The sequence below is a fragment of the Octodon degus genome, unplaced genomic scaffold (assembly GCF_000260255.1).
Source record: "Octodon degus isolate 3935 unplaced genomic scaffold, OctDeg1.0 scaffold00027, whole genome shotgun sequence".
NCBI lineage: Eukaryota > Metazoa > Chordata > Mammalia > Rodentia > Octodontidae > Octodon > Octodon degus.
In genome coordinates this window covers 11356374-11366189 of record NW_004524603.1, presented here as the reverse complement: position 1 = coordinate 11366189, position 9816 = coordinate 11356374, and the positions used below count along the sequence as shown (strand labels likewise).

General features: G+C 51.4%; 1 protein-coding gene across 1 annotated transcript in view; it reads left to right on the top strand.

The window, feature by feature from the left end:
* Window positions 1-5128: 5128 nt before the first annotated feature.
* Window positions 5129-9816, top strand: part of Arhgef5 (Rho guanine nucleotide exchange factor 5) — a 17798-nt gene continuing 13110 nt past the window's right edge. Inside the window, exons 1-4 of the mRNA XM_004629094.2 lie at window positions 5129-8230; window positions 9015-9072; window positions 9491-9558; window positions 9732-9814. Coding sequence (XP_004629151.1) covers window positions 5137-8230; window positions 9015-9072; window positions 9491-9558; window positions 9732-9814 — 3303 coding nt within the window. The 5' untranslated portion in view covers window positions 5129-5136. The remainder of the gene's footprint in view (window positions 8231-9014; window positions 9073-9490; window positions 9559-9731; window positions 9815-9816) is intronic.

Below are 9816 nucleotides of genomic sequence, written 5' to 3'. Positions count from 1 at the left end.
TTCTGAGCATCAGTTTAAGTAAGTGCCTTTCTCTCTGACCGGCCTGGAAGAGCCGGCCCGGGCTCCACTTGTTCGCCTCTCTGTCTTTTTCTCCCCTCCCTGGATCTTGGATTCCCCCTCAGAGCTGTCCTCTTATCCACGTGAAAGTGAACTCTGACCCGACTCCTGTCATTGGAGGGCAGGACGCACCAGACAGGCGCGGGAGAGAGAACTGGTTTTGCTTTCAACTTCTTTCCTCCTCTGCTCTCCGAATGCGCTCCAAGCCCTGCATCCTTGGCCCACTGTAGAAATCCCAGTGCCCAGCTGCGTGGATCTGGATCGGGTGGAATGAACGCCGAGGCCCTGGTTAGAAGAGATGTCAGGAGGAATAAAAGGCCTCCTTCCTTCCTAAAAAATACAGTGATTCCACTTACAGTCAAGAGCATCCACACAGCAGGGCTCTGTGGGGCTCCCGGCTTCTGTCACGTGGTCTGTGGCCACATTACCTACCAAGTCTGTGGGATAGACGGGAAGACGTCATTTCTGGTGTCTGGACTGGTCAGTCACTGTGTAGTGTGGACAAGTTGGGGTGTTTGTGAGAATGGTGGGTTGAATGGGAGCTGCATGACCTAAGGGTTGGTGGTGTAGACGCCAAGAGGTGACCCACAGCGGCTGAGGCCCTCACGGTTACAGTGTCTGCACTGTGAGCCGGAGGAACAAGGTCTCCTATGTTAAGGATGCAAAAATGTCACAGGCAGGTTGTCTGTGTGGATGGCATTAGGGCCACAAGGGGACTGGTGGCTGAAGTTAACATTGCTGCTAATGATGGTGTTATATGAGGCTAGCTATAAGACAGTAGATTGGTGTGATGTTCTCAGATGGAATAGATCAAAACTGTTGGGCCCGGAGACAGTTCTGTGACAGAAGTACCGACCTGGCAAGCACAAGGTCCTGAGTTCGGTTCCCCATACCAAAAAAAAAAAAAAGGTAAAATAAAAAGAATTGAGGATTATGAATGTTTATTACTATATAGCATTTGCTGGGTTGGTAGAGCTTTGCTACAATAGATAGAACACAGGTCTTAGCAGTTAATGGTCTAGGAAGCTGCCTTTATTTTGATATGTTTATAGTATTAGGGGAATGAGTATCAAAAAGCGAGGCAAGTTATATCGGTGGTTTTATTTTCTAATAATGGTCTATATGATGGTCTACCTGGTGGTCTTATTTTCTAATTAAAAGTAAGAATGTATCTTTTTGATTAGGGTAAGAGGGTCTTTTCCTAAAGTAGATGGAATCATAGAAGATACAGTATAAATGGAGAAGCATTATAATCTCAGGATTCTTTCAGTGATTTGTGTCTCTGAGTCAGAATATTTGAAATTGACATTGTTAGAAAATCCAGGAAGTGTGAGCCATATATATATATATATATATAGAGAGAGAGAGAGAGAGAGAGAGAGAGAGAGAGAGCATTTGACATCACTTCAAAGGCTAGTCTGACAAGGGATGGGTTTTTTTGAAATACAGTTTTACCTCCTATGAACAGGAATAGGCAGAAGTAATGGTGCTGGGGCCCCATAAGGAGAGAGCAAGCTCCATCCACACATGAATCAGGGCAGTCACCTGGCCTTCCTCTGGTCTGGATGCAGGCCAGATGCCCATGATGCCGCCATGCACTGGCTTTGCCCGTGCTCAGGCAGATAAGTAGTGGCTATGGAGGTGGTGAAGTGGTGAAGGAAGTGAGGCCGTTTGCATACCGGTGGACCAGGTTTTGGACACACAGGTACTCCCTTCTGATGTTTTTATGTAAGACCATATTCTTCAAACTTCCTTTAGCTTTGCGATGTTCTAGCTGTGTCACGCTTGAGAAGACAAGACCAAGGACTGGATGTGGGGGTATGTTTTTCCTTTGAGTGTAAACAGTTACTAAGCACAGATACTTGCAATTGGGTGCAGACACTGTTACAAATGGTGCCAAATGGGTTGCAGGAGACAGACTTGTAGTCTATGACTGGATTGGAACTAAAATATCCTGGAAGCATATGGGATCTAGAGATAAGATACAGATCATAGAAACACATTTATAAACTCAGGGAGTGCTTGCTTGGAGGACATGGTGGTGAATGTTGCGGTGGGATGCAGTATGGACAGTATAGATGTGGGTGAGGGGAGATGACGGAGGTAGACACTTGGGCTCCCTAGGCAGGTAGGAGGCACGTTTCAGAAAGTGTCTGCAGTGAGAAAGCCTGTTATTTAGCATGTGATAAAGCAATGTCCCACCACAATGTCACTTATCACATTTTGTATTTAAGGGGTAGACATAAAGTGACCTAAAAGTCCTTCAGTACACTTAGGTTAGACCTGTCTCTTTGCCCTGGATAGATGGTATCTTTGCCCATGGGTGGCCAGGAACTTGTCACATACTCCATCTGAAGAGTAGTTGCAGACCTACCTGTTTGGTTATGACAGACTCTATTGCGTAGACACTGCAAGGGTGGCTCTGTGTGTGTGTGTGTGTGTGTGTGTGTGCGCATGTGTGAGGGCGTGCAGGTGGAGTGGTTCAGCAGGCCAACAAGCATCCTGGTAGGTGAGCTGCTATTCCTGCCACTTCATACCTGGACCACACAAGAAAGATGTAGGGTCGGGTGCAATGTGAGGTCCGTAGGGCCCAGGGTCTTCCTTTGACTCTTGTTGCCAGCTTTCTAACAGTTGGCTGCCTGGGTGTTTACAATAGGCTTGGATCAAAAGACCTTGACCTGTACCATTTGCTTAGAAAATCTGAGCAAGTGTCTTTAGTTCCCTCATCTTCAAGTTGAGCAGTTTTCTATGTGTGGTTAAAGGTCCCTGAAGTTTATAAATCTTGTGTTTCCTATACTTCTGTCTCAGGCCAACAATCCCTACCATTTTTATGACCCTCAAAGATAGCAGCAAGCTTTTTTGTTACTTTACTTTCTTGCGTTAGAATGGTGAAGGTCATGCTTTATCTCTCTTTTAAGGATAAAACAAGTGGTACTCTCAGAGATTTAGTGTTTTCTGTGGTTGTCTTCAAACTAGCAAAGTCTCAAACAAGGTAGAACTAAAGTTCCAGCCACACTGTGTTAACTCTACAGTCTTCATTCTGGCAGACATGCTTGCTGAGCGCCCTGCAAGCTGGTGATGGGGCCTGGGAAATAGACAGGAAGCCTCTACTCACAAGTGCTATCTGCATTTGAAAAGTAAGAGTCCTCTGGAGCAGAGGGGGATTCCAGGCAGAAGAACAGCACCAGTGAAGGCCTCCTGGGGAGCAGAGCTGTGAGCTGGGGCAGGCAGGTGCCACCAGGTGGAGGTCAGGGCTGCTGCAAAGGAAGGCAGAGGCCAGCTGGGCAGGGGGATGACCACGCCATGCTGAGCAGATAGATCTTGCCAAGAGTGGTCAGAGACTACTGAAGAATTTAATCTACAAGTGGTGTTTTGCAGATCGCTGAGATCTTTGTAGAGAATAAACTGGAACCCAGTAAGATGTGTAGAGGCCAGGGGCTATATGAAATTCATGTTGTTTATTTTGAGACAGGGGCTCTCTCTGAGTCCCTAAGTTGCCCGTGTAGCCTGGGCTCAACCCTGATGTCCTCCTGCCTCGGCCTTCTAGTGCGCTGGGATTACAGGTACACGCCTCCACACCTGACTTATGTCAAAAATATTTACTGAGCACTTAGTATTGGCCAAGGAATAGAAAACTGAACAAGACAGATGTCGTTTTTATCTCATACAGTTTATCATCTGTTAGTTGAAATAGAGGGAAATTCCAAATATGTACAGAATTATATAGTTAGCATTGTCTCAGTGACACAGAGGAAAGGGGAAGTGGATTGATAATCTCTTCAGAGAGAAGCGCAGCTTAACCCATGATAACACTGGAAACCTCAAGGGTAAATCAGAGAAGTGTAGTTGTCGGAAGTGTCAGAGAGCCAGGATAGTGTCAGATAGTATCAGCACAAATGAGGCAGGTGTGACGTGAGGACCACAGTAGGCGCGAATCCTGAAAGACACTTGAGAGATAGGAAAGGTGGGAAATCCTTCAGGATGGATGGAAACCTTCCAGTGGAGAAGTGAAAGGTATGACAGAGCTACCCTATGGCAGAGAGTTCTGAAGAGGCGGGTGAAAATAAGAATGTGAAACTGGGAGAGGAGGGGAAATAGGAAGAGTGGAAATGGAAATCTGGGTTGATTTGAATAGCCAGAAATGGAAGCAGCTTCTTTTCTCTCGGATGTGAGAAAAGAGAAAAGCAAATCACAATCTGGAGGAGTGAGAAAAGTCTTCCTGGCGTAGGAGAGGACAGCAAAGTAAGACACTGAAAGCAGGGGCCGGGGGGATGGCTCAGTGGAATAAGCGCTTTCCTGGCAAGTGCGAGGGCCTGAGTTCTATCCCTGGTTCCACAAAAAAAAAAAAAAAAAAAGACACTGAAAGCAGCACAACTCTCTGGGCCATGTTAACTCTAAGTCTGTTTATCCTTCCATTTTACAGCGACTGCCTCCATCATTGAAAACAAAATTGTGTATTAGTTATAAGGCTCTGCCAGGTACTATAAAAATAGAAAGATGAGTAAAATCCTGACTCTAGGTAAGGAAACGAAAACAGTGTATCTTGTGTGTTGACTACAGTGGCCTGACCTATTTTCCTCCCAGGGCAACCACTGAGGAGGAAGGTCCCATTCCTGACACTGTTTCCCTGAGCTGTTAGATCTAGGGCGTGTCACATGCTGTCTGGGAATTATATGAGGCTGAGTCACTCTGAATGCTTGGAGAGTCTAGAGGGAGAAACAGACAGTAACATAACGCAAGCTGGAAGTTAACGAACGTGGAAGCTCTTGGTACCCTTGGATGATGTCTTCTACTTGCTAGTTGCATTATTTGTTGTCTATTTCCCCCATAAGATTACAAGCTCAGTGAGATGGGGTCTTTGCCTTGTAAGCTACTGAAGGCCCCACACTTACATGGGCCTTTGGGTAAATCTTCGGCTATTGTTTATTATGATGAGTCCCTTTTATCTCAAAGAATGACCTTAAATGGAACCAAAGACATGTCCTGCTCACCTTCTTCTTGCTCTCCCTCTGGTAGATAAAAGCAGAAGAGACATTATAAACCCTTTTGTCTTGTATCCCTCTTTAGGATTCAGCCCTGATGGAGGCCGAGGAGCCTGAGCCTGAAGTGTCTATTTCCACCCCTGGCATAAAGGAATTTGGAGCTATCCCTGAAGCTGTCATGAGGAGCAGCCAGATTCCTGCCTTGGAGCCTGAAATTGAAGGCCAGGGCCCATCTTTTAAGTGGACAGAGGGACCCAGACTCTTGGAAACCCAGCCAAGAGAACTGAGGGACATGAGTGTCCATGCACCTGAAGACCTTCTTGCTGTGGCTTGTGACACTCCAGAATACTGGGAATCAGAACCCCAGACTCCGGCAGACAGCAGAGCAAGGACACTTGCTTCTCCAGAGTCCAGAACCTTCCCTGTCCAGGGTCAGTGGCTGGACACAGCCCCTATGTCCACTGAACTGGGCAGCAGAGTGGATATGGAGTTTCTGCCAGAACTCACCTCCTTGATCTTACGAACAGAAAAAGCCAATGAGGAGGAGGAGGCCTCTGCAGCTGCCTCTGCTCCAGCTAGAGGTTGGCCTTCCAGCAAAGCCCACCCTACAGAAACCCACCAGACCAAGGGCTCTGCAGCTGGAAGTGTCAGCCAGGAGGAAGAACTGCAATGGGAAGAGGCACTGGAAAGTCATGGGCAAGAAGGTTTCCTACAGCCCCAGGAAGCCCAAGGGTTAGGGAAGCAGGAACAACAGGAAGGGGAATTTCAGGGGGAAGGAGCTACAGGGGAGGGTGTTGACTCTGGGGGGCTTTGGCAGGAGCGAGAACAGACAGTAGTAGAGCCAACTAACTACAAAGAGGGAGAACAGAGGCCAAGCCAGGAACAGGCACGACGAGATGGTGTGGTATGTGCAGGACAAGGAGAGGGGGAGAGGCTTAGTGTGGAATCAGGGGGTCTGAATTATGATGAATGGCTTCCAGAGAACAGGGAGAGGACAGGGCAGGGTCAGGGAGGTCCAGAAGAGGAGGATGAGGTGTTCGGGGGGTCAGAGGAACACTGGGTGACCTCACAACACCCAGAGCATCAAAGCTTAGCAGAGAAGTCAGAGGAAAAAGGAACCAGAAAGCAAGGAGATTCAGATCTAAGGGGTAAACTGAGGCCAACAGAGAGGCAGGAGGAAGTGGTGTTGAGTGAGAAGGAGCCAGGGAATTGGGATGGGCATGGGCTGGGGACAATGGAGGAAGAACGGAGAGTGGAAGAGGACAGAGACTGTCGTGGTCCTTCCACACTGGCGCTAGTTGCCCCTGAGGGCCCTTCCTCCTGTGACTTGTTTCTGGAAGTCTCTTGTCCCGTGGCTCAGATCCCTGGGACTCAGCTGGAATCCAGGGCTGGAGAACTGTTTCCCAGAGCTCGGGGGCCCATAGGATGCTCCCCTCAACCCATTTCTCCTACTGATGCCTTTCCTACTGGAGATTCACTTCCCAACACTGCAGTTCATCCTGGCCTTCCCGAAGTGTCTGGGCTCAGGACAGAGACAGGGTCTAGTCAGAGGACTGAGGGGGTCCCTGCTGATCCAGGTGCAGAGCCTTCAAGGATACCAGATTCAGCTCCATTCAGTCCTGCTGAAGACTTACCCGTCACAACTGCCACACCACCTGCCAGCCCTCCAGTTGTCTTTCCACGGAGGCAGAGTCCGAGACCTCTCTCAGCCGACACTCTGCCTGCCTGTGGAGCACCTGACACTTATGCAGCCTCTGTCCACAGCTACTCCCCTGCAGAGGTCACCAAGGACCCATGTGCCAGTGCCAATGGGACCCGCCCTCATGGTGCCTTGGCCAACAGCTCAGGGGCCACCCAGCACCTCAGGAGCAACTCCTTCCCAGGTTCTCACAGGGCAGAGCAGATTCCGGGCCTGGTGGGAATGTCACTTTCTTTTTCTCATTCGGAGTTACCCCAGAGGCCCCCCAAACCTGCCATCTATGGTTCTGTAATGCCACGGAGGGACAGGAGAAGCAGTAGGGACTGCAGCAGTATGTCACAACCCCGTGCTGCACTATCTGCTCTGAGGCAGGAATCTCAAGAACTCACTTTGAATCCAGAGTCGACTGGCAGTCCCCAGGGCTCGCCCCCAGACTCAGCCTTTGCTGCAAGAACTGCTTCGTATGGCTCTGCACCCCCAGCTATCTCCGTGGAAGTGAGGGGCTGTGAGCCTCTGCCGCCCCCTCCCCCAGAGAAAAGGCACAGCCGCCCTTCCTTGGTGGAGAGAGATGGTCCTCCTGCAGTGGACCCCACACTGAGGAAGTGGAGCCATCCTCCACCACTGCCCCTAAGTGAAGAGCTACATGGCCCCCTGAAAGGCCCCCTCCCCCAAGTTCCGGACCCCCCTGTGGCAAGACAGCTCCGGCCTTTGCCGTCTACTCCAGGCAGCTCCCATCCTGCTCAGACCTCCTCCTCGAGGCTCAGATACAACAAACCACTGCCCCCGACTCCTGATTTCTGCCAGCCCCTCCCTGCTCCCCTTCCCTCTTCTAGCACCTCAAGGACATACAGGCCCCTGCCCCCTGTGCCCATCACAGATCCCTCCTCCCAACCACCCCCGTTACCGCCCAAGGCCAGGAACAGGAGCACCCAGGGAGGACTGAAGAATTCCGGGGGCCTGGCCAGTGCTAGGTCCGCTGTTCCAGACTGGACCGTCTGCGCGCCACCCGCTGCGGGACGGACCTCCTGGCCCCCAGCCTCTGGCCGAGCAGCAGAGTCTTTGGCTTCCACCAGCAGGAGTAAGAGCGAAGTGTCCCCTGGTCTGGCTTTCAGCAACATGACAAACATTCTGGACCCTTCTTCCCCTACAAACCCCCCGACTCAGGAGTGCCTGGGCTCTGACACTCAGGATGAACCAAGGCTCTCGGGAGAGTCTGAGGCCCCGGTGAGAGGGCCATTGAGAAGGTCACCCCCTCAGCAAGGAGGCAGTGGTGCAAGGAGGTCTGCCGTGGACTCGGCGAAGCAGCCAGAAAAGCCCAGCCATCCCCAGCTGGAGAAGGCATCCAGCTGGCCCCACAGGCGGGACCCAGGGAGGCCCGTGGCGGCCAACAGTGGGCACGCCGCCGTGCTCCCTGGTGAGGGCCCGAGCAAGCACAAGAGCTGGAATCGACAAGGCCTGCGCAGACCTTCCATTCTGCCTGAGGGTACTTCTGGTAAGCGAGGGTGAGGACCACAGTGACACCCAGGTTGGCAGGCCTTTGCCAGTACTTCTCACTTATCCCACCTTCTATACCCGGTGTACTGTTTGCTGTATAGCTTCACTCACGGATCATGTGCCTCACTCCAGCTGCCCAGAGCTCCCTGGAATGCACTCCCTCCCCTCCCCTCTCCCACTCCTCCCCTCCCCTATCCCCTTCTCTGCCCTCTCTTTCCTGCCCCCTCTCCTTCTTCCCCTCCCCCTCTCCCTCTCCCTTTTTTCCTTTCCCTCTCCCTGTCCCCTCCTCCTTCCTCTTCCCCTCCCTCTCTTCCCTTGCCCCTCTCCCTCTTCTCCTCCCCCTCTCTCCCTTCCTTTTTCACTTTTTCCCCTTCCCCTTCTCCTCTTCCCCTCCCCCTCATCCCCTCCCCTTTACCCTCTCCTTCCCCCTCCTCCTCCCTTTTCTTCTTCCTCTCGCTCCTCCTCCTCCCAGTCAAGTAGGGCCTTCTTTGGATGGCACTTTTGCCTCATTGTCATCATGGCTCCCTCTTCTTAGTCCCCACACCAGCTTGCAGTCCTCCCTGGGCTCCAGAAGGCCTTTGCTACTTGCCTGACTCCGGTTTTCTGATAAGACAGCAGGGGCATAGCTGATGCTTATTTGTACGACAATGCTTGCTGCTTTGCTCTTTTCATTTTCCTCTCCTCTGGACACCACATCTTCTATCCTATGTCTTCTAAACCCTCTTCACCTTCTCTCGTTGTCCCTCTGAAATCTCAGCTGTGTCACTCGTTCTCATTTTCAGATTCACGGAGTCAGACCATGGGAAGATTCTTCAACCCCTCAGATATCGTCGTTTTTCGGTGAGTTAACCTCCTGTGAAGAGAGGCAGCTATGCTCTGTATGTTGGTGTCTAAGTTCTCCTGATTAGGATTTTAGTTAAGGGGCTTGGAACCTGGGAATAAGGAGGGGAAGAGACCACCACCAGGATTCCAGGGTGGGAAGGTTTCCCTGTACCTCTCCAGCTCTGATGGCTAGGTCTGAGCCCGCTGCCCTTCCAAGCTCTTTGGCCATGAACTGAGTCCCAGGTAAAGATTCCACTCAACTCCTCAAGCTCTGACCTACCCCACCGTGGGTCAGGCCGCAGCTCTCTCCTCTCCTGGGAACTTGGCGCTGCCATCCATAGCGCAACAGAGCGGATCCGACACTTCCTCATCTGCAGCTACCGGGGGTCCTCTGTGTCGTGGCCAGCAAGACCTTAGAGCCTTCCTTCCTGCACAGGGAGAAGAAGCCGAAGGAGGGGACTGGAAGCTTTTCACGACGACGCTGCTCTAAGCTTATCAACTCCTGTGAGTACCTCTGAGCGGGTCTGTTGGGCCTGGAGTGTGTTCCACCCTTAGGGCGCCAGCAGGGGGTGGTGATGTCCCCTGAAGAGAGGGCTTTTTAGGCAGCTTTGGCCTAAGCCCCCACTCCCCTTCCCGTTCCCCCCAATCCCTTCTCTCCCACATCCTCGCCCCTCCAGCCCCACTGCTTTATCAGGAGTACAGCGATGTTGCTCTCAACAAGGAGATTCAGAGCCAGCAGCGCCTGGACAGTGTGGCAGAGGC